The sequence below is a fragment of the Taeniopygia guttata genome, chromosome Z, assembly GCF_048771995.1.
Source record: "Taeniopygia guttata chromosome Z, bTaeGut7.mat, whole genome shotgun sequence".
NCBI lineage: Eukaryota > Metazoa > Chordata > Aves > Passeriformes > Estrildidae > Taeniopygia > Taeniopygia guttata.
This window is the reverse complement of record NC_133063.1, coordinates 31,582,475-31,607,642: the sequence shown is the minus strand read 5'-3', so window position 1 is coordinate 31,607,642 and position 25,168 is coordinate 31,582,475. Positions and strand designations below refer to the sequence as shown.

General features: G+C 39.1%; 1 protein-coding gene and 1 long non-coding RNA gene across 11 annotated transcripts in view; both read left to right on the top strand.

Annotated features, from left to right (window-relative positions):
- The first annotated feature begins 5,814 nt into the window (after positions 1–5,814).
- LOC140681892 (uncharacterized) lies at positions 5,815–7,692 on the top strand. Its single transcript, XR_012053109.1, has 2 exons — positions 5,815–6,660; positions 7,075–7,692. It is a non-coding gene; the product is annotated as an uncharacterized lncRNA (long non-coding RNA).
- Positions 7,693–10,129: 2,437 nt separating this feature from the next.
- Positions 10,130–25,168, top strand: part of COMMD10 (COMM domain containing 10) — a 155,074-nt gene continuing 140,035 nt past the window's right edge. For all 10 annotated transcript variants that reach the window (XR_012053108.1, XR_012053106.1, XR_012053107.1 and 7 more), the window contains exons 1-4: positions 10,130–10,270; positions 10,432–10,522; positions 12,603–12,713; positions 14,462–14,617. Coding sequence is in view for 6 of the 10 variants with exons in the window: in XM_072922545.1 (XP_072778646.1) it covers positions 10,239–10,270; positions 10,432–10,522; positions 12,603–12,713; positions 14,462–14,617 (390 nt within the window). In the remaining 4 variants the exon portion in view is untranslated. The remainder of the gene's footprint in view (positions 10,271–10,431; positions 10,523–12,602; positions 12,714–14,461; positions 14,618–25,168) is intronic.

Below are 25,168 nucleotides of genomic sequence, written 5' to 3'. Positions count from 1 at the left end.
CCAAGTCCATGGGACTGGATGGGATCCACTGAAGGTACTGAGGGAGCTGTCAGCAAAGCTCACCAAGCCACTTTCCATCATATACCAGCAGTCCAGGATAATGAGGTTCCAGATGACAGAAGGTTGGCAGATATTATGCCAATCTACAGGAACGGTTGGAAGGAAGATTCAGGGAACTATAGACCTGTCAGTCTGGACTCGGTGCTAGAAAAGGTCATGAAGCACATGCCTTCACTTGGCGTGTATGGAGCAACCAGGGGATCAGGCACAGTTAGTCTGGGTTTAGGAAAGGCAGGTCCTGCTTGACTTACTTAAGGATCTTCTTTGTGACAGGACGACCCTGCCTAATGGAGGAGGAAAAGACTGTGGATGTCTACCTAGACTTCGGTAAAGCCTTTGATACTATTCCCCACAGAATTCTCCTGGAGAAATTGACTGCTCATGGCTTGGACAGGGGCACTCTGCCCTGGGTTAAAAACTGTATGGATGGCCAGACCCAGAGAGTGAAGGTGAATGGAGCTACATCCAGCTGGAGGCTGGTCAGCAGTGGTGTTCCACTTGACTCAGTACAGGGGCAGTCCAGCTAAACAATGGGTTTGAGTTGCTCGCTCAGTTAGTTCAGAGATGACATTAAATTTGATGGAAGGGCTGATTTGCTGGAGGGTAGGAAGGCTCTGCAGAGGGATCGGCACAGGATGGATTGATAGGCCAAGGCTAGAGAGACTGGGTGAGATTCAACAAGGTGAGGTGCTGGGTCCTTGGGCCACAGTAACCTCATGCAGGAGTTGGATAAGAGTGGTCGGAGAGCTGTGCAGAGAAAAAGGACCAGGGGTGCTGGTCATCAGCAGCTGAACATGAGCCAGTGTGTGTGCAGGTGGCCAAAAAGGCTATTGATTGGTGGTGTAGCCACCAGTACCAGGGCAGAGATTGTCCCCCTGTACCAGGCAAAGGTGAGGCCACACCTTAAGTCCTGTGTCCAGTTCCTCACTACAAGATGGACGTTGACTCAGGAACATGTCCACATTCTGGAGTGAGTCCAGAGAAGGGCAATGGAGTTGTTGAAGGATCTGGAGCACAAGCTCTATTAGGAAAAGTTGAAGAAGCTGGGGGTGTTTATCTGGGAGAAAAGGAGGCTCAGGGGAGACCTGTCTCTCTACAACTACCTGAAAGGTGGTTGTAGACAGGTGAGGGTTGGTCTCTTCTCCTGGGTAACAAGTAATAGGATAAGAGGAAATGGTCTCCACTTGCACCAGGACACTTCTAGATTGGCTTTTAGGAAAAATTTCTTCACTGAAAGGGCAGTCAGACATTGGAATAACCTAGACTGGGAAGCGGTGGAATCACCATCCATGAAAGCACTGAAAAGATATATGGATGTGGTACTTGAAGACACGGTTTAGTGGTTGGACTCGATGATCTTAATGGTCTCTTCTAACCTAAACAATTCTATGATTCTATAAAAACACCCACTAAAAAAAAAAAAATCATAGGAATGTCTTTTACGGTGGTTAAAACACTCTGTTTTCTGGTGATGTTCTCTCATGTACTTCACTGGTCCCCAAGTATCCTTTGACTTCTGCCAGGAGTCCAAGTAGCCTACATTATATCTGAGCTATATTTCTTAGGGTAGGTGTAAATCCTGCTGATGAGTCAGGAGTTAGGGATTGTTTCTTGTTCCAGATGTGCCATAGTCTCATTCTCAATTTGATGGAACAAGTAGTTCTTCAAGAAGATAAAGCTGATTTAAATTGACAGGAAGATGACACCTTTTGACATAACCTCAAGATCTGAAATGGACAGGTTTGAATTATCATCTATTTCTTTCTATTTTAAGGCAAAACCCTAAAAAGTTTATCACATGGATTCCTGTGGTAAGGCTACATGTTACATTTTTTGAGTAATGTGGTTAATACCGGATTGGTGGAAATTCCACTATTGAATTCATTTGTGTTACTCTGTGGTTTTCAAAACAGACTATGACTCAGTCACAGTTATAGCTAAATGCAAAGTCTAAGAGAACTCCTTCAAACATACTTATTTCAACCTTGGAAATAGTGCACAAAACCTGAAAATAAAAGAAAGATGAGAGCCAAGATAAAGAAATAATAGCTCAGAGGCAGTTCTGCTGTGGTTTGAAAATGACTCTACCATTGCAATGATCCTGCTAACTTTTCCCCAAATTCCAAATGAGCTGTTCAAAGTGCACAAGTATAATTCTAGGACAGATCTACATGGGGAAGAAGAAAACTTGTTTGTTATACATATTTTTATATGTATTGTGAAAGTTAGTGGTAGATACAAATAGCAACACAGTGCCCATATCTGATAGTCTTCTTAGGCAATTGCATAGTACCGCACTGCCTGACATTTGATTTTAAATCCTTGCAGAAAAATGGCAGAGAACATTGCATAGCCTCTTGAGAGAAGATATTGGTTATGCTTCAGATTACATCGGATCATCTTACATCACATAAATCATTCTAAACAGAATATCACTTTCCCTATGGAGTAAGTTTGCTCTAGAAAGCTAGTTAAAATAAGGGAAAAGAGATAAATGAACTCAGGGTTCCTTAAGGTTGGTGTGTCCTTCTCTCTCTTCCCACTTCCTCCCCTCCTCCCCAGATTATGCAGTTTAAACAACTTGTGACTCTGTGAATTTACTTTTCCTATCTTTTCCTTGTCCATGTGGCTGCTTTGCTCATGGCTGCCAGTGATCCCATTGTGGCTTAAGGAAAGGGAATAGTATAGATAGATACATATTAACCTACACCCTAAGATACCATCTTTCAATCTCTTGCCTAAAAATTGATTCAGATTGTTTAATTTCAAATTATTGTGTCTTCCACGGTATTTCCGTTGCTTACAATAATCTATTTGGAAGGTGATATTCACCCTGTGCTTTCTTAGATGTTATTACTACAAAGAACTAAATGTCAAGGAAATGAACAGTGTGTTCCCATATGATTTTTGCATAAGGATGCTTCTTTCCTTCTAAGCTCCTATGTACTTGGTCATTGTCTTATTGGAGTTTCAATTCCAAGGACTACACTGTGCATGTCCTGCCTTTTACAAACTTGAAAACTCAGAAAATAAAATCAGACTTATGCACAGTATCTTATTGTTTGCCTTCATTGCCTTCCTTGGATATTCTATCCAATATTCTTTATTGGATAGAAATCTATCCAATAAAGACACTCTATATTTAACAACGTATCTACTTCTATACATCTAAAGTTGTCACAGCTTAGGGGAAAATCCACAATAGCAGTCCTTTCATATTGTATTGGATACTTATAACTGCTTCTACAACAAAGGCCAATTAAAATGAAGTATTAATAGAATTATTAGCATGTGGCTCAGGAGAGGCAAAGGCAAGAGTGATTAAATATTATGATTTTTAAGATGTGAAAGTATGTAAAAGACCATGAACATCTGAGGCTTTATTAGATGAGTTAAGAGATGGGAGTTTTCAATATGGCAGACCAAATGTGTATTGGGGCACAGGGCTAGCTAGGTAGCCAGTTGTAGCAGGACCACCATTTTCGTCTACCTGTATCTCCCTGCTACTAGAAGGGACGCACAATGCTGATTTTTCCCCAGAGAAAAATTGTATAGCATAGCACTTCTGAAACACAGACTAGGAGTACAACAGATCATAGCACTGTAAAACAACAGGCAGAAAACTGAGGTCTTCTTTCCCAAACTAAGCTTGCACATTTTTATATAAAAATGAGTGTGGGATTCCTGTCCAAATGGGGACTTAACATTAGATAACTTAAGTAAACCACAAGGTATTCAGTTTACCTTCAGTGCTTTAAAACAATAAGGAACAGTCAATCCTGGGAAAAGTCAGATCTGTGGTTCCAGAAAGTCTACGTATTTCAGTTACAAGACTGCTAAACTGCTCCTTCTGGCTTAAAATGAACTTCTGCATATGGCAAAGTGCCATTCAATTTCACTGCATCATTAAAGCATTAAAAAAAAAAAAATATATATATATATTTTTTTTTTTTTGAATTATTTTCCAGACAATTTTCATTATCCTTTTAAAGACCTCCTATAAGAACACAATTGAACTTTGTCTATATCCATTCATACTATGGTAGAATACATATTTGACTCACTTTAGGGAAAAACCAAAAGATATAGATTAAAGAAATATAGACCAATGCTTTCTGAATGAATATTCAAATATCCTTAAATACGTATTTGCACCAAATGCATTACAGTTTCTACAGTTCTTTTGAGGTGTCGTGGCAGGATAGAGAGGTGAGGGGAGAGCAGTGGATGTTGTCTACCTCAGCTTCAGCAAGGCTTTTGACATTATCTCCCACAGCATTCTTGTAGGTAAACTCAGGCCACAGCCTTCTTGTAGGCAAACTCAGGAAATGTGGATTACAGAATGGACAGTGAGATGGATCAAGAACTGGCTGAATGGCAGAGCTTGGAGAATCATGACCAGCAGAGCAGAATACAGGTGGAGGCCTGTAGTCAGTGGCATTCCCCAGGGATCAATACTAGGTACAGTCTTACTCAGCCTGTTTGCCCATGACCTGGATGAAGGGACCGAATGCACCCACAGCAAGTTTGGTGATGAAACCAAACTGGGGGGAGTGGCTGATCTACCTGAAAATTGTGCTGAAATTCAGTGCAACCTTTATAGGCTGGAGAGCTGGGCAGAGAGAAACCAAATGAGGTTCAAGGAAGGCAAGTGTAGGGTGCTGCACCTGGGGAGGAATAACCCCAAGTACCAGCACAGGCTGGGGGCTGACCTGCTAGACAGCACCCACTCTTTTTGTCTGTGTGCATACAAGTGTGCATGTGCTGTACCAAATGTGGGAGAAATGCTGCTCTCCTAGATTTTTAACTGCTTAAATTGTTTAATTTAAGTTATAAGTTAAGTTAAATGCTTTTGAGTTGAAGCACTGTTTTAAATGTTATTAAGAGTTGTTTGGTCTTTGGGCTGTATTCCTCTTTATCCTTCCCCTTTCTATCCTCAGTGTGCCTTGACCATCTAGTAAGTAGCAGAGAGGGCCTATAGAAGCTATTATATTAAACCTGTTTTTACTGATACTTTTGCCAGTGATTCTTTAAACAATCTTAAAACACTCATTCATGACATGGATGCAACTATTCTTATTTAGTAACAGAAAAGGTATTAGGATAAAAACTTTTATAATGGTGCAATTGACAGCACCTTGTCAAGTGCCTTATTTATTGTTTCTAATCTCACTTTACTGTGTTTCTTCAGTGAGGGTCTGAACACAGAATCATACAGGGTAGAAGAGGCCTCCAGGCCTGTATGAAGCAAGTCAAACCTCCTGTGTGAAGCGAAGCAACTCCAGCTGGAGCTGGGAGGTTGCCCAATTAGATTCTTAATATTCATTCTCCTGATTTTTCATTTAAAATATTCATTTGATGCAGCAAAGTGCAAAATAAAACACTTTTAAATAGGTCCAAGTTGTAAAACCAGAGAATTGGCAGCAAACCTGAGCAGCACATCCAATACCTGTATCAACTGGAATGTTATGAAATAAGTAAGCAATTGTCTAGACTTCCACTTGCCTTTGCTCATTTTGCCTGAACAAATTTTTAAAATTCTGCTCTCGGGGGAGATTTCCTAGAACAAAAAGATACGTTGGGTTTTTTCAGTGTGGAGCAAAACACTCATTTTTCTTTTCTAGCCAAGTAAATTTCTTGCAAGAATATTGGGGTTTTTTGTGTTTTTATAAGAGCACAGAAAACCAGAGGAAATAGTTGAATATAATTGTATTTCATCCCAGAACAATAGCTTGAAAAATGTAATGGCCATTCATAACAGTGACTGTGAGTCAAACTTCTGTTAAAAGTTTGTCTCAGTTTAAGACAATTTAAAAAGTGGACAATCGCAAATGAATTACCTCCCCTTATAGTTTTAACCAGTCCATTTCCACCATAAGGAGAAATGAATATGAGTTTACATAAGTGAAAAGAATAAAGATTTACAAACATACGAAAGAGCAATAGGCAAAATAATCACAGGAATCACCATTAGATACAAAATTGATGAATATCACTGGCCCTCCCAGAAGAAAGAGGAACTTAAAATGGTGGAGTGATCACTCCTCCAGGATGGTGGCCCCCACAGCTGGCAATGTGGTTTGAAAGATGAAGGGAAGCTAGTGACAAGCATGTCCTGTGAAGGTAGGAGCTTACAAAGTAGTTCTGGTGCCAGATGGAAATCATGGGCATTGCTGGGGTGTGACTCTGGCCCCACAGTATCAGGCTCTGGTTTGTTGGATGTGGGTGCTGCTGTCTCTCTCTTTCCTGTCATCCAGGAAAGAGAGAGACTCTGCTGGCATTGCTGCTACTGTTCCTGAGCCATTGGTGTGTTGGGAGGGAGCAGCAGGGAAGAAACAGTCCCTCAGCACTGATGTGTGGTGACCTGACTTTTCCTGTCTGTCGTGGTTTGACACAGGAAAAGAATTTTTCTCGGAAGGAAGAGGTCAATTTGGATATTGACCAATTGAGGGCGGATACGCCTCTGAGAACACAGAGAGGTTAAAAGCAGAATTCCCAGGAGAACTCGCTTCCTTTGGTTCCGGTCAGAGTGCAGTGCAGACTCTCCTCTGCCCGGCCCGTGGCTGGGTGGGGGAGGGGACCCATGCGGCCCAGCTTGAGGTAAGGCCGAAGGGTGGAGGGGCTGGAACCGGGATGGTCCCCTGCAGATGGAAGGGTGGAGAAATCTGGGATGTCTCCGTTCCCCCCCAGAGCCTCCCTCTCTCTCGAGAGAAAGAGACAGTGGCAGTTTTCTCAGTAATACACTGTGGGGAAGGAGAAGAGTGGGGGGGGAGCCACCTGTGGGAGCTGGAGCCTGGGCAGTGAGCCATCCTTGGGAGTCAGGACTTTTAACCCTTCCTTGAGAAATGAAGGCTTTGTGAAATATTACTCCTCCTTGATTTGAAGGAAAGAGAGACAGCCTGGGACCTGAGCTTGTGAGGGAAAGAAGGTTGGTGGGAGATGATGGAGTGGCTTTTGGCTGGATTTTTTTCTTGGTAGCCAATTTTCTCCTCTAAGAGAGAGACTGTATTTTAGGAGGATGCCGGTGAGACAAAGAGACCTGCTTCAGCTGGGAAAAGACAGAAGTGGAGCAAACAGAGAAAAGTTAGAGAGGTTTGTGGTGGTGCCCCCTGTCTTCAGAGAAGAAGAAGATCTCTGTTCTTGGATCCTCGGCTCCAGAGGAAAATGGGGGGGACTGTTGGTCCCAAAAATGAAAAACTGAACTGTTGTATTTCCCCTCTTGGCAGGGCATCCTTGAAAGGAAAAATCCTAAAAGTGGTCTGTCCATCCATGCATTGGTGGTGAGAGCACTGTGCATGGAAAGGAGAGGGTCACCATTGGCAAACTTTTTTCTCTGGGCGGTGCCATGTGGTGACATGGAAGCACAGGATGTGGCAGCTGTGTTTCTTGGGGGGTCTGTGGCACAGGAGGGGCCCCTCTCCCCCTCCATGGACTGAGTATTGATTGTCTGGAAGGTGGAAACCTGATTGGGGTCCAGGTTGTGTCTTGCTGTGGTTTGTTGGAGTTGGGTGGTGGGAGGAGGAATGTTTTGAAAGGTTTTCATTTTGAATTTTGTGGTTGTTTTCCTTTCTTTTTTCTTTTATAATAGTATAGTAGTAGTAGCTTAATAAAGTTTTTTTCCCTTGTTATTAAGCTTGGGCCTGTTTTTGCTCTGTTCTCGATCGCATTTCACAGCATTCAACTGAGAGTTTGCATTTTCATGGCGGCACTGGCATTGTGCCAGTGCCAAACCATGACACTGTCTCAGCCTTTGCACAGTGAACAGATGTTGCAAAATTCATTCCAAAACAGGTTCTAATTGTAAAATGCAGCTTTTTGGGTTGCTACTGTTGTAAGCCCAGAAAAACCCACCTGAACCAACATCTAGCTTGAGCAAATGCCATGAGAGAAGAGAGCACTTGGCTTGGGCATTCCAACATTTTAAAGGGATTGGCACCACTCCCACCTGCCATGCAATTCTGTTTCTGACTGTGGTGCTGGGCCTTAAAGTGCTGAACTATTTTGGGCACAGGCAGATCTGGAATCCACTAACATTTTGAGTTACCCAGGACAGAGTATAGCTGTGGAAAATGTGTATTTTATGATTGGCTCTTCGCAAAAATTAAATTGAATATTATATGTATTATGGAGGGTTATTTTGTAATACTGTATTAATCCTTTTTAAGCAGTGTGTTAAATATAGTTTTAGGTTATAACACAATGTTAAAATAGAAATTCTGCAATGTAATATACTTTTTACTAGCTCAAGAAAAGAGATAAGATAAGAAACTCTTTGCACAGAGATAACAGTGACACGGAACCTGAAGAGTTATGGCCTCCTTATTGGAAAAGACAAACATTCTTCCCCTGTTTCTCAGTCTTAATGGAACTACCAGGATTAAGGGGAAGAAGTTGACAAAAACCAGGAAAAAATCTTAATTTGCAAGGAATTTATGCATCATGTATGAGATATATGAATATGCAACAGGCTATTGATTTTAAGGGTTATTCCTTTGTTCACAATATATGTTTTTGGCAGCTTAGTGTCCAAAAACATCCAGACATCTGTAATTCTTTGCTTTTTATTGTCTTGTAATTGTCCTAACTCTAAATTTTTATTACTCTAATTATATGACTATTTTTATAACCATTTTATTAAACTTTTAAAAATTCTAAAAACAAGTGATCGACGTTTTTCACAATAGCACAAATGTTATTTAAGTGTCAGGCAGTAATTCTCTACTTTCAAACTCCTGTTGGAATATGGCCACTTTTCTCACTTTTTTTTTTCCTGTTGCTTCTTAAGGCCAAGTCTATTTAATCAGACATTATCTTTTCAGATGTTCTGGCTGCAATGCTGACCATTTTGAAATTGACCCTACTGACTAAATTCCCTTCAGTTAATTGTGGCACGATTTCAGCATATATGTTTATAAAACATTTCTTCACAATACTCTCAAAAATTTCCAACCTTTTCTAACCTGTCTCTGAGGTTACCATAACTTATTACCATTTATTAACTTTGTGACACAGCTTTTAAACCTTTGCAGCCACATCCTGAAGTTTCCAAAAGACTTTTAATATTTTTGGTTGGCTTCCTAGGAAAACAAGGCTTATGAAGTTATGCTGCCTGTTCCTGTGTTTGTTCATCCCAATGTCTTTGATCCCGTTTTTCAATTTCAGCCAAACCCAATGGAAAATAGAGGTCTCACAGACATTACTCCATTCAAGTGGAGTAGAAACACACAATTCAATGCTCGAAAGTTAATGGTTCTGTTCATTTAGCTTGAGAACCTTGTACTTGCCCTGAAACAAGGCACGGTGTGCTCTGTGTCTTATGCAGGGGAGTTCAATGGCGTGGGACGGGGTGGGACTTTGGGAGAATTACCTGGGCACAGGTTGTTTGGGGAAGGTGGGAATTCAGCTAGTCACTGTAGATTCCACAGCCTCCAGAACAACTGGCTGTTGCTGTAAGGGTGGCAGCTTGCTTTGACAAGTTCCCGGACTACAAACAAGGACCGTGATGACAGGTATTTTAGGGCTGACGGTGCACTCCCACACGGGAACAAACGTCCCTGCGGAGCCTGAGGGGCTGAACAACATCACATGTTGAGGGCTCAGAGATGTGACTCGAGGATGAGCAGTCGTCCCCGCTGGCTGCTGGTGTGCACCAGGGCGGCTCGGACCCGTCCCTGTCCCGGTCCCCGTCCCCGTCCCAGCCGGGGACTCAGCCGCAGCCCTACCGCCGCCGCGGAGTCCCGCGGGGAGCGCGCCCAGCCCGCCCCGCGCCCTCCCCGCTGAGGGAGCCTCGGCATCTTCGCTCAGGCTGCCATCGATGCGGCGAGAGGACACAGCCTCAAGCTGCGCCCGGCGAGGTTAAGGCTGGACGTAAGGAGGAATTTCTTCACAGAAAGTGTGATTAAACACAGAAAGTGTGATTAGAGTGAGTTTCCTGGGCAGGTGGTAGAGTCACCGTCCCTGGGGGTGTGAGGAAAGACTGGACGTGACACTCCGGTACTGTAGATTAGCTGACATGGTGGGTTCCAGCCCGATGATGGGCTGGAACAGGACGATCCCAGATGTCTTTCTACACCAATTTCATTCCGTGACTCGGCGGGTTTGCGCTGCCCTGTCTGAGAGCGGCGCGGCAGCGCTTGGCCTCGCCAGGCCGCCGTCGGGGGCGGGCCCGCGGCACAGCCATGGCGGCTCCCGTCGTGCCGGAGAGCAACAGGTACCGGCGCTGCGGCGGCGCCGCTCCCGCCGGGCCGGGCCGGGCCGGGCCGGGCCGTGTGGAGCCAGGCGGGGCGGGGCGGGGCGGAGCGGAGCAGGCACCGCCACGGTGCCGGGGCTCCGCGGGGCTCGGGCCCGTCTGACACCCCTCCCTCCTTCCAGCATCCGCAGGGCCGTGTCGCTGCTCAACGCCGTGGACCCGGGCCGGTTTCCGCGGCTCCTCTCCCGCCTTCTGCAGAAGCTGCACCTGAAGGTTGGCGGGGCGCGGGGAGTTGCCTGGGGGTCGTGTAACGCTGAGCCGGGCGGGGCGGGAGCGGGGCTCAGCGGTGCTGGAAGGACGCGGGCTCGGGCCCGGCCGGAACTTGGGCAGCGCGGCTGCGCACCCTGAACACAACCCCCGCTCCTTTTTAAGGGTTTTAGATCTGGATTTCGTTCATCACGAGATCTTCAGAGCTGTATCGGGGGCATGAAGTAAAAGCCGGTATCGAATGGCGTGAGATCGATTGATGCTTGTTGTAGCCCGCTGCCTCCAAGTGCTGGTGCCTTCGACAGTGCTGTCAGAGGACCCGCGAGTTGCTTGGCCTTTTGCACAAACTCCTCTTTTACCCTCACAAATGTTGTCCACAAAAATCGGATTTGATATCCGGTTTGTAAAAAGCCAGTGATGACACACTTGAGCGAGACATTGATTATTTATTTCAGAATTGTGCAAGCCCGATTTTCAGTGGTGTTCCCCAAGGCAAGCACCCCAAGCATCAGAACTTTTTACCATTTATCTATTTTAGCAAACAAAGGCTTAGTGTTCATAGACAAGTTACATAGTTTTTATTAGTTAATATTTTGTCTTCTACTGTTTAATGATTTTCTCACTTCCCATGCTAATTAGTCTGCATGCTCAGTCTTTCTCTTCTCTTGAGTCAGTGGGCTTCTTGGGTTTGTGGTCTGTGAGCTGGTGGTCACTGATTCCTCTGCAGGAATTACCTTTTACCCAGTTGAAGCTGATTTCAGCACAGTTGCTGAATTGGCTTTATCAGTTTCTCCCTTATTTTGTGAGTTCTGCCAAATGTCCTTGCGACCCATAAATTCTGCATTCTTTGCGTTCAATATTGGTGGTACATCCTCCCCAGGTTTTGTTACCCTTCCCCTAGGTCTGAGGTCACTGATGTGTGTGGAGCCATAAACCTTAACTAGGCAATTCTTCCAATAAGTATTGTGTCTTTCTAAAATCTGCACATCACAGCAGAGCTCGTTAGCTGTTCTCTGTTTCATGAAGTCACCTTTCTTCCTGATTAGGCTTGAAAGTATACAAAGATTAACCATCAAAGAACATTCTTTCTTAAGAAAATGTTACATGTTCTGTGTTTTACAACACAAAGGAAGCACTAAATGGGCATTTTATGTATTTTTCTGCATTTGTGGACGTCCATCAATTAAAAACACCTGTGGAACTGAGGATAAAAGTTAAATCCAGAACTTTTAGTGAATATTTCTGTCGTCTTTGCAGAAGATGATTACTGATTGAAGAATCAAAAGAAATAAAATAAATAACAAAAGAGAAAGTAAATCAGTATTCAGTTTCATTTTGATACTCTTGTTATAAACGTTGTGATCATTGAAAGTTTTGTGTAATTGCCTCATTTTTTAATTTCGACAGCTAAATTGTTTTGCTTGTCTAGCTTTGCAGTTTTGGATTACTAAGTGGTCTAAATGTGGTGTTTGTTAGTAATTGGGTTTTAAAAGAAGGCAACGTCTGCATTTTAAATTACTATTTAATTTGCTGTAGTATAGTACGTACAACTACTGTATTTTTAAAGTACAGCACATTCTCAATTGTCTTCAGAAACTTAGGAGGCTATAGATTCAAATTTGACTTTCAAAATAAATATTCATTAGGCCTTTACTGCCTTTGCAACAGCATGGGTGATTTTTTGAAGGGTATCCAGAGTGGAAGCTGCATACATGACTAACTTAACTACAGTTTTGCCTTCTGTTTTCTGGGATGTGATTTAAGTAATGCAGTTTGTATTTGCCTTATTTTTATTTATAAAAGTTTGTTGGAGATTATCTGATAATTGGAAGAATAATATTTCTGTAGTGTCTAGGAGGCAGATAGAGAAAGCTTTTTCTTTTGATGTATGTCAGATAATCCTGTGGTACTGTGTTGGCTTTTAATTTTGATTTTCAGTGAGAAGAATTGCATCTGCTTTGTAATTTCTATTTAGAAACAACTGGATAGCCATTGTGTTTATAAAGATGAGGAGAAAACTTTTACTTTGATAATATGTTCTTGGTTCTTAAATAAAATGTTAGGACTAACCATTTTTGTGCTTCAGGCTGAAAGTACCTTCAGTGAAGACGAGGAAGAAAAACTTCAAATAGCTTTTTCATTGGAAAAACAGGATCTTCATCTAGTTCTTGAAACTATATCATTCATTTTGGAACAGGTATTTTGTTTTCACCATTTGGCATTAATAAATGTATTTTTTACCCAGCTATAGATTTCAAAAATAGGACAGTGAAATTAAAAAGAAAGTGGTGAAAATATATCTATATATAGCTGTATATTTTGTATGTTTTGGATTTATGATTAACTGCTTATTGTTTCTTGCCTTTCTGATTTGGATGGGACTAGGTGCCTTTGTGCAGTGATTGTACAGCTAGTGTAAATATTAATAATATAAGTGAGGTCTGCAATACTCCAAGGGAACTCTTGATAATTATGAGATATAGTATTCTCTATTATTTATTGTATCAAGCAGCCATGCATTTTTTAAGTTTTTGTGAGGAAAGTCCTAGGTAACATTACTGAGCACAGTTTAACTTACATTAGGATTCAGTTATAGAAATTTTCATGCACAGAGGCAGTCTGTACTGAGGTGAACAGGCACAACTAATATAGGTCAAGAATTTGGAGAAGTGGATGACTGCATGGTGTAGCATGGTGCAGTCATGTTGTAAACAGCGAAAGCTTTCTGATTTGGTGGTCTACCTCTACTAAAGCTGGGAAGCTGTTATATTAACCAGTAAATATGGCAACTTTTAAAAATTGTTAAGCTCATACTGTTATCCATCCATTTAATGCAAATATAGAAAGTGGAGTCTTGTGCAGAGGGCATGCATAGTGGTGGTCTTTTGGAGGATTTAAATCTGGTTCTTTCTTACACATGTCAATTTATGATCAGTTCACTTAATTGACACAATCCGCTGCATTAGAAATAAGACAAACAGTCCTCCTCATGGCTTCCATCCACCAAAAAATCAAAACAAAACCTGAGGTCACCTCCAGACTGCAATTTTTAATTTTCATCTCAGCAAAACAGCAGAATTGCTTGTTTACTCCCTTGTCCTGATTTTGTCCAACTGCTTAATTTATAATTATTGAAGATGAAAAAAAAAGCAGTTAATTCTCTTCATGCTTCTTTTGCATTAGGAAAAAAAAAAAAAAAAGGGGAAGAATATTAATATCTGCCAAAAAAAAAAAAGAATCCAAGATGGACTACATATTGTATGAGAACTCTTTGTTTTCCTGCTGATAGCTGGCTTCTTGTAGCAGCTGCTTATTCTGTTAGATAATAACTGTTTTAACAGCACTTTGGTCTGTAGGGGCATTATAAAGAAAAAGACTGCCATACAGTCTTTGCCATGTATGTTGTTTGATTTTTAACCAGACCTGGTGGTGACACAGTCCTGTTTTAAAAGTGGTGAACCATACAGAATGTCTTCCACAAAAAAATTGATGGTAATAGGGAGGTAATATCGAACTCATTCAGTTTAGGCAAACTGTTCCTGGTTTTTCAGAATATTACCTTGTAGTTTAGTTTTGCTTGAATAGTGTGAATTTGGAAAAGTTCGCCTTTCTTGAATTGGCTTCAAAGCCCATCTGTTTTTCATTGATAGCTGCTTTGCCGTTATATACAGTGGAAACCTGTACATACACTCAGATCTGACTTGTGTCTACATTTTTTTTTAGTGTGTCTATCTTGAGAAGAGTAATTTGTAACACTGCATTTTGAGATTGTTACAGTTTTCCATTCACCAAGTAAGAGGATTAAGATGAAAAGGATGCAGTAGTTCTCCTAGTGGAGTTGCTAGTAAAAATCTTGTGTGAACACAGTGGCCTTTTGTGCTAGAATGTATCTGCTGTGTCCTGTAGAACAGCACTTTGCAACAGCACTTATTTTTCCTTTAACAGGCAGTCTATCACAATTTGAAGCCTGCTTCGCTGCAACAGCAGCTACAAAGCATTCACCTGGATCAAGACAAAGCTGAAGCATTTGCTAGTGTGTGGGCGGCTGCAGGTCAAGATACGATTGAAAAGTTCAGGCAGAGGGTTTTAACCCCTCAGAAGGTAATGTGACTTTTCTTCTGAGAGAGAATAAAGTTGTATTAGTTCAGTTTAAAGTAAAGAGTTTTAAATTAAGTTGTAAATTTTGTGACAAACCAGGTCAAATTTGATCAGGACAGTTAAATTCTTTTGTTTTAAAGAAATGTTACATGTTAGCTGAGCTGCTGTAACTGCTGTAACCCAGCTATATATGCACTATTAGCATCCTGCATACTTTTTGTGAACAGGCTTTACAACATGCCCAGAGGACAATGTGTTCATGAGCATTTGTGGTGATTGAGCACATCAGGTTGGTCATTCTCTGTGCTTGTGTCTGAGCTCCTGCCATCTTTAATTGTCTAAGCTGGTTGCATAGTGAATTTTGCAAGATACTTAATATAATTTTATGGTGTTTTTCTATGATGGCATATAATCTTGCTTCCTATGTGTGTATTGCCACTTAAAACTTGCTACATACTTTGAAAGTCTCATTGTATCTCTAGACATAGATGTCTATATCTATAACAAGGTATAATATAGTTTTGTTGATTCATAATAACCCTTCAAATGCATAAGGAATTGTATATAGAACACACCAGTGTCAGCCAGGATCAAATTTTTAGAAAGACTTGTGAAACACAATTCCGTTATTCTTACTTTATTTTTATTGTTGCTTTATATTTTGTTGAGATAAGATTCAGTTTGTTCACTAATGATTTGATGACTAAGATAAACATAGAAAATAAATTGTATCTATTAAGTATACATGATGCACAGAGAGAACTATAACAATGTAATTTGTACCAGCCTGCTTGCTCCTAAATAAATCTAGAATTTCACTTAGGTGTAAAATTCTCATTTTGAGAATTTTGAGAAGATGGCTTATATCTATGGAACACACTAAGGATACTCTGAATTGCATCACAGTTCATTTTTTTCGAAGTATTTATGCTTGATCCTTTGTAAAACTGGGTAATTTTAGACACAAAACTTACAGGATTCTGATGTGCAAAATTATAATAACTCATGAATCTAACAGTAAATTACTGATAGTGTAAGTATACAAAAAAAAAAAAAAAAAAAAGAAAATCAGCAAGATATTTTGTGTTTCTGGGGATTTTTTAAAAATAATATTACCAATGCCAAGTGTACAAGTCCAGAGTTTAAATGGTCAGTGGGATGGTAAGTATAGAGGCAGGTATGACTGTCCATTGAATGAGGTAAGTAATTTGAAAACCAAATGAAATGAAAGATTATAAGGTAAACTTTTCAACATACAGAACATATGTACAGAGTGGAAGGCAGTTCTGAATACAGCCTACAAAGCAGATGTCTTTAAAATTTTCTTCAGGCAGACTATGCATTAATACATGTTTTACTGCTGGCTCCTCAGCCTATGAGAAACTAGTAAAAACACCTTTCATCCTGTTACATTTCCAGTTTGTACAGTACATACCAAGGTCCTTCTCTGATCTGGTTTGGGAATGACATTGCTCTGTTACTTGTCTTAAGTTTTGTCAGCCCTGCAACATACAATGTTTCTGGTGTATGTTACAGTTTTGGAGGTTCTTTCTAACTTCAGCACCATATGCTAAGACAATGGTGTTTTCCTGCTGTATTACATCCCATATAAAGAAGTTTTAAACAGTCTATTTAATTGAACTTGTAGGTAAGCAACTGCAATAATATTGTTGTGTCATTTACTTGGTTTTTAGTGTGAAAGCAGGTTTAAATACAGGTGTGTGCTGCTACATATGCTTAAACCATCATTTCCCTCCTGCCTTTTTGCCCAGATAACAGGCTGAGTTTCAATTTAAGTGTAAGTTGAACTGGAACTTGAATTTGCTTTCTCAGTTTGTTTTGAAAGTCCCTGAAGTATTACTCCTGTAGACTTGAAGCTTACAATAGCTTTTCTTAAAGATTAAGTTCACAAAACTAATTGCTGAATAAAGAATTAATTCTGCTAGCAAGAAGTAAAAGATTTGAAAAATTGGATCATAATGGAAGAACAACTTGCCATATCCCTATAATCTTCTGAATCTCTTTGTAATACCTTACAAGTGCAGTAGGTGACTGCATTGTTTCATTCACTATTGTGTGTAATTGCATATCTGCATGTATTTTCTGTATTGCCTTTCTGTACCTTGAAAAACAGTGGGCAAAATATTCTCTTACTTGTTGTACGTTGCTGTTCTAGCCAATTTTTTGTAAAGTTCTTTATCATCTCTTCAACTGAAGTTAGAAAAAAGTTATAATCCTGACAAATGCTTGGAGAAGGATGATTATTTTTTTGATTACAATAATATACAATCTAAAATTTACAATTTTAGATTACAATGATATATAATTTAGGTATTTATATTGATTTAGAGATTATATTAACTTATTTATTTGTAGAAAAATATGTGTAGTCAATTATTAATACCCTCTTCAACATGTAAATATGAATGTAACATATTAAATAATTGATCCTATAAATATGCCCTCTATATCAGTATTTGTTTATGTGGGCATATGTTAATTTTCAATTTACATTGTTCACTTCTCTTCCGGAAGCAAGTTTGTGTACAGAAAAAGAATGACATTTATATTATCACAGGTTCCAGCAACATAGTCAGAGAATAGTTGAAGCTGGGAGGTACCTCTGTAGTGTATCTGATCCAGCCCCTCTGATCAAGCAGGGACATCTAAACCCAGTTGCTCAGGACCATGTCTAGACAGCACCTGAACATCTGTGAGGATGCAGATTCCACATTCTTTCTGGGCACTCTTTGTCAGCTCTTGGCCACCCTTGAAATGCCTAAATGTTTTCCGGTGTTCTGAGAGAGCCTCCCATATTTTAGTTTGTGCCTGTTGCCACTTGTCCTCTTGCTGGGCCTCACTGTAAAGAGCCTGGCTCAGCCTTTTCAGCTTTTCTTCACATAAGGAGTTAAAAAGCTCTCTTGTGGCTTCTTCTCATATGTGAGGTACTCTTCCATATCCCTTCCCTGCCCTTCCTATCTCTTCATCATCTTGATGGCCTTTGCTGTACTCTTTACAGTACCTACATGACTCTTATACTGTGGGGCCCAGTGCTGAGGCCTCACCATTGCTGAGTACAGGGGAAGGATCATTTTCTTCAGCCTGAGGCAATACTCCTCCTAGAGCAGTCCAGGATGGCTCATGATCAACTTGGTGTACACCAGGAGCCTCAGATTCTTTTTCACAAGGCTTTTTTCCAGCTGGACAGCATCCAGCTTGTACTGGTGCTTGTCCTCTCCAGTGCAGGACATTTCACCTCCTCTTGTTGAACTGAGGTGTAAAATTCACATTTTGAGTATTTTGAGAATATGAGGTATATATATGGAACAGACTAAAGATATTCTGAATTTTAAAAGGTTATAAAAATGAGTACTGTCCTTGTCTTGTATAACTTCCTGTGTAATACAGACCATAATTTTTCCTCAATATGTAAAAGAGCTTTTGGAACAGGAATCTGGTTGTGATTTCCAGGCTTGAAATGACAGGTAATGTCTACTGAAGAGTTTCCTGTCAGACCATTTCTCCAGTCTGTCCCAAGTCCCTCTGGGTGGCAACACAACCCTTTGGTGTACCAACCACTTCTCTCAGCTCTTCTCAGACCTCAACTGGAGTATAGCATGAGGGGCTGGCTGAGGGGCCCCCAGCACGACACAGACACATCTGTTGAAATGGGTCCACAGGAGGGCCGCTGAAGTGATTCAAGGGCAGGAAGACCTTTGCTGTGAAGACAAACTGAGACAGTAGGGGTTGAGCAGCCTGTAGAAGAGAAGGCTTCAGAGAAACACTGTTGTAGCTATTCAGTACTTAAAGGGGGCTTACAAGAAAGATGGAGAGGGATGTTTTGCCAGGGTATGTAGTGGCAGAACAAGGGCCAATGGTTTTAAATGGAAGGATTATGGATTTAGACTGGATTTAAGGGAGAAATTCTAGATGAGGGTGGTGAGACACTGGAGCAGGTTGCCCAGAGATGTTGTGGATGCCCTGTCATTGGAAGTGTTCAGAAGATTGGATGGGGCATTGATCAGCATGATCTAGTGATCAACGTGTTCCCAGCCCATGGGCGGGGAAGTTGGACTAGATAATTTTTAGAGGTCTCTTCCAATCCAAACCATTCTATGAATCTATGAATGGTAGTTGTTGGTTGGTTTTTCTTTTCTCTTTCATGTTCTTTTAATAATATATACCTGCTTTTTGGTTATCATTGCATATTTGGTATGGACTGTTGCTGACCTGTTGAGGCGGTGTGCAGCACTACATATGAATTCAGAATTTAGTTCATATGTGGTTCTTTTGTACTTTTGCTTACCATGTGCTTTCTGCACATTAGTAACTCTGAAATTTCTTTATTAGAAGCTTTAGTGGGTGTTTAAAGGGTTTGATTCTGTGGATCCAAGTGCGGACTCAGGGTAATGATTAATATTACTGAGGTCTCGATAGTTCTGTACCAGCACATACACAGTGTCCCTGCACACATCACAAGACAGAGTTTATGAAATAACTAAGATATGTTTGGAATTTTACATTGTGTTTTACTAAAATGTGTGGGACAAAATAAAGCTAAGTCTTTCCTGACACATGGTACTTAGAGGTTGTCTGGTTTGGAAGTATTGAAATGCTGACAGTACAGTATTTTCTGTCATGTACACAAGAAGGACTGAGCTGTAATCTGTTTCTTTTTCAAAACAATAAAAATGACATTTTTTTTTTTATTAAGGGTATGGTTTACACATTAAGAGAACATTGGAACTTGTGTGATTAATTAGCTTATCGTCACAAACTAGTGAGTAACTGAGTATTCAAGTTTGTTATTTCATAATAAAACAAAAAATTTGACTTCTGCTATTTTTGAGAGTAGGCCAGTGCATCTTTTGGCTTTCAGAAGTGTTCAGGTTTGGACTCCAGACCACTAGTTATTATGATAAATAATTTCTTGCAGGTAATTTTTCTTTATTGTTGTGCTATTTCTCTTAAACCAGATTATTTTCTTGCCTGCAAACTACAAGTTGTTAAAAAGTAGTATTCTGAGTTCTGGGTCTGTTGGTTCTGTGCAAGAGGTGTAGGTGGTAATGTGCTGATTGATACCTTCATTAGGATGACAAGTCAAATTGTGTTTCTTAGAGCAGCAGAACAAGTATTTCCTAGAATTCTGATTAGATGAAGTTTTCTGTGGCATATTAAACATTATTTCTAATTGTTTGAAAAAAAATATTATTTTTTGAGCATATGTTTTTGAATTTTTTTGTGCAGACTGCTTAGTAGATTGGGATACTATTCACTTGAGAAATTAATAACAACTGTGGAGTTTAAATAAAGCTGTATTGTTTAATACTATTTCTCACTCCATCTTTTAATTTTTCTTTGCTGAATTATTGGCAGTCTTCAGCTGCACAAAGTTATTAATTATGTAAATTCTGCTGTTGTGTTAACTGGTTCTTTAGTCCTTACTCATATGGCAGTGCCTTTATTATATTATTTCTGCTGATGATAACACAATCCCAGTCAATTAAAATTATGGTATTTGTATAATGTTTTTCTTTGAACACATTCTTAATCTGGCCTTTAAAATGATAGGCTGGTGATAATAATTTGGTATCAAACTGATCCAGTTTTTAAGTCTCTTGGTAATGTATAAGTTTGGAAATGAAGGCTCACTGATCAGATTAAAATGTATTTTTTTTTCACCCTGCAAAGAAGAGCTAGATTTTTGATAGGGTTCACTATGAGTTCTCAAGGCAGTTTTACATCAGTTTTGTTGCTTTCTCCACTTCTCCTCCCCCTAATATCATATTCTCTATATGTGTTTTGGTATTTGTGCAAATCTTTGTTTTAAAGGCAGATCAAGCTAAGTGCTTCATAGCTTTCTAGTTTTGGAAAACTATTCAGGGTATCCAGGTGTTAAAATATATATAATGAAAAAGATAAAAGTCGTATGTTGCCAAGCAAGAGGAGTTTTTTATAGCTTTCAGACAGCATTGCTTAATATAATGATGCGTGGGAATGCAACTAGTGAAATTATGTACCTAAAATTCTTGACAGAGCTGTCAGTTCTGTATCTTGAGTGCCTATTTGAAGACATATGGGAAAAACTCTGAGAGTCATTTTCTCAGAAACTGGCCTTCTTGCTAATGGGTGTAAATGTAATGTTAATGTGCTAAACTCCCTCTGCTAAATGCTGGCACATCTACAGAAATACTCTGAAACATATGCATCCTGTGGTTATGCCAAAAAAAAAGGAAAAGAATTGGTATGCTCTGTATGTGTATGTCATGGCAGACATTTTTTTTTCTAGTATCAGAAGAATGCAAAATAAGGAGGAATACAGCTGAAACTATAAGAAATAATTTTACAGTTTCTCGTTAGTATCCGATCAACTAACTGTTCTTACAGTGACAAGCTGAGGTCACAAAAACAGTGTTGTACATATGGGCATTGTCGCAGTGAATTGTGAACCAGCTTGCATTATATGATGCCAGTACACTCACAAAGTGTATTGATGAAATGCAAAGTAAAAACACAGTTTTATACCTAATAACCTGCTCCAGCACAAGTGAGTCTTACTCTTTCACTCACTCGGCTTTCTTAGTAGGAATTTTAATTGTTTAGAGTTTTTGGGTACTGCTTTTTAAGGATTTTTTAATGAGTTGCTTTCTGTCCATGTCCTCTTCTGTCTTCTACCAAGAAATTATAAGTTATGAAGGTTGGAGGATGGTACATTTTGAGAATGTTTAGGAAGACCTGTAAGTTTTGTTCTGTTCCTACATGCAAAATAGCATTTTAAAAGGTTATAAAATTGAGTACTGTCCTTGTTTTGTGTAACTTTCTGTGTAATACAAACCATAATTTTTCCTCAATATGTAGAAGAGGTTTTGGAACAGGAGACTGGTTGTGATTTCAAGGCTTGAAATGACAGGTGACATCTGAAGGTTTTTAATGGTTACTAAAAATGTTTGCCTTATCTCTAGTTAAAAACTGTCCAACTTAATCTTTCCTCAATTGGATCTTGTTATATTTTCTGCTAGATAAAAATAACAGTCAGCCATGGCTTAATAAAAATGGTCACAGACTGGTGTACATTTTTACTGCAGCTGTGCCAACAGATTTGCCATAGATGGAGCACAACACCACATTTGCCTTTTGCACTAAATGCTATGGTTTTTGAAACTGGAATGCTGTTTCTAATGTTTGTCATATAATCTCTTTCTGTTTGCTTTCAAGCTAGGTGTTTATCAGTAAAAATCAGTGAAAGATGAAAATTTGCACTAACTTCAAATATGCGAAAGTCTTTTGTTGTTGCACCTTATCACTAGTTTTACTCTACCAATGTCATGTCATATTATTTCTTTTGTATCCTTCCTTTTGAAGCATACTGGTTCTTTTTGGAGTGTGTCTTTTTCCTGATTTTCAGAGTTAAAGAGATGCGGGGGTTTGATTTGAATATTGAACAAAGAAGTCTGAAAATACCATTTTTCTTGGTATATATGCTAAGTAAAGTTTGCCGATGAGAAAAATGATTTTATCCTTGAAGACAAAAATGTGAAATCAGAAGAAATTAACCTCCAGCTAGTCTTGGATGAAAAATCTAGCTAAACTTAAATATTCACTAATAAGGTGGATTTAGGTGCATAATTTGTGCATATTTTCCTTTTAGAGTTAAATCATAGTCTCTCCTATTTTTAATATGTTCCTAATGTCTTCTCTGAGAGATAAGTGAGGTACTGGCTCTTTGTTTTGCTCGTGTTGCTTTTTCAATTAATTACAAGCCAAAACTAACAGTTTACAGAGTTAAAAAAGCTTACTGCTCTTCATTTTAATTTTTTTTTTTGCTGTCTTCTTAAGTTACTGATGTTTTTTGGGAAAGTTATGCTGAGGGGTCCAAGAGCTGTGCAGCAAACATGATGTGTTTGTTCACATTAGTGAAGATTCTTCACATTCAGTGCCTCTACTTCACTTGCATGGTTTAATCACTTGACAGAGTCTTTGACCTAGCTTGTTTTCAATCTCTTGATCATAACAGTGCCTTCTTTTGAGGCCAAGATACTTTTCTTCCCCTTGGCAATTATGCTCCATTTGATCAATATTTTACATGATTCTGTAAATTCACTGTCTGTCTGCCTAGCCCAGTCCAATTTTTTCCTTGCCTTTATACTACAGCTACTTTTATTTCTAGCTATTCTTGTCTACTGGTGAAAAGTATAGTTTCTCCTTTCTTTTATTTTTTTTTTCTGTTTGCCTGTTGGAGATGGTCTCAGTTCCTACAAGATTAAGGCAGAATCTGGTTTAAATTGCATTCTAGTATTGTGTCTAGGTAGATAGGCTCCATTCAGTGATTCTTGCTTTCTTTTGCTTTCATGACTGAGAAGCATTGCAAAAATACCATTAAAGTTTCAAAGTCCCGTCTTAAAAATTTTGTGTGAGTCACTGTAATTGACTATGCCACTTCTGCTTAACTTGGCTGTGTGAATGTGTTATGACTGACTGTAACTACAGACTTGTAGTTCATAAAAATCTTCAGCCTATTGTACTGAATCTGTTATGTGACTGTGTAGTTGTACCTATGGTTTTGTTGACAGTTACATACCATTTTTATGGGGACTGCTCTAAGTCTTGTGTTTAATTTGAAGATTTGCATAATACTGTCAACTGAAGATGCTAGTCACTCATTTTGTAATTCATATATACAGGTAAAATATGCGTGTTACAAATTTTAAACCTGCTATGAAATAATACTTAACTACAAAATGCCTCAGTAACCTGTTTATGAAATGGGAATGCTGAATTTTATTGCAGTTGAATATGTTTGTCCAGTAGAGAGACAGTTTTTTAACTACTGTATACTTTATTTTCTATTTTGTATTAAAAAATACAAATCTTTTTCTGTGGCTGTTAAAAGTGTGGTAAAGGACTTCAGTCAGAAATTTCATGGAATCATATAAAAATCCAGCTGTTTCACTGTAGGATTCCTCACCTGAGGAGCAATTGTTCCGGTGAAACTTGCTGAAAGGAAGCTGTAGCATCCAGAACTTCCTTCAAAGATATTCATGCCACCTGAGTTCAACTGATGTCAGTAGCTACAATGGAAAATAGAAATCAGTTTTTGTGCAGTCGTCTCCCACGCTTACAATGCTCAAGTTTCCCATCTGGAGAAAATTGTATTTAATCTGGGGCTTATCTTAAAGGAAACACTCTCTTCCTGATTACAGATTATTTCTGTGATGAAGACCCTACCTGTGGTGATTGGCAAATGTTGTCTGTCAATCATTGCCTTCTCTTAAAATTTTACCCCTTTTTTTCTGTTTTAATATTAATTTGCTATATTGAGTACATTTTTGGCTACGTCCTGCTGCTGTTTCCTCTGCAGTAATACTCTTTTTTTGGATGGAGAGAGTTTTTGAAGGAGTTAATAGTCAGGCATGTTTTGTCACCCTTAAATTATTCCTAAATTATTTCCATCTCCACAGCAGGCAAAATTGGTATTTTCATGTCTTTTTTTGATTTTTGATTCTGGAGTGCTGTGTTTGCTGATGAAAAGTGGAATTGGCACCTCCAGCTGCAAATTTGAGAGAGAAGAATTAACAGTTTCCTCTGGTTTTATGCTGGTGTGATTACACAGGTATGAAGTTAGAGTAATGCATTATAGACCAATTTTTTTTTTTTTAATATATAATAGTCATTTAGTCCTCTCCCATCATACAAAACTGATAGTTAATACATTAAAACTATAGATAACGTGTTGCAATGCTTTCTTTAAGTGAAAATTATTAATTTATTTAACTGTTACTTAGTGTATTTTGTCTAGTTGATTATTGAAAGATGAGGGGAAGAGATCCTCAAACTTTAAACATGAGTATTTTGATTTTCATTTTTTTACAATGAATTGAGAAATATTTTGTCTTCAGTGGAGGAACAAAGTACGGCAGTAACTCTTTCAAGAATTAAACTAAGCGAAAGGATGGCCATAGTAGTTTTCTTCTAGTTATTTGCTTAGAACAACCAAAAGAAAAATACACGTGAAAGAACTGCATTAGAAAATGTCTTACATTGTGGAGTATTTATTTCATAGAAATATTTTGTTGAGTGGAAAACATTTTAAAATGTTTTGTTGTCAGTGTGATATATACTACTGTAATAATATGAGAACAAGATTTCCTGAAGATGTCTTTCATATCCCATTGTCTCTTCACTGTTCATAACAGTTTCAGTTAGGATGGTATGGATGGCTTAAATTTCATTAACAGCTCTTTCAATTATTCCAGGAAGTGTTTCATTTTTCAAGTTTGACTATTCCTCTCAAATTAGAGGGAAAAATAACTGAAGTGAATGAGTTAATATCTGAGATAAAATGACAAAATTCTGATTTGTTAAAATAAGATGTAATTTCTCTCCTGTAATTGTTGTATTTCAGACATTATAGTCCCTTGCTAAAGTACACTGGCCAGAGACATTAAGTTGTTAATTTTCCCCATTACTTGAAGTAGTGAAATTGTATAGTGCACTTTTTCAGTTTGTCAGGTTTCATTTTTAAGGTATAGTTTTGCTCACACTGGGGCTATTCAA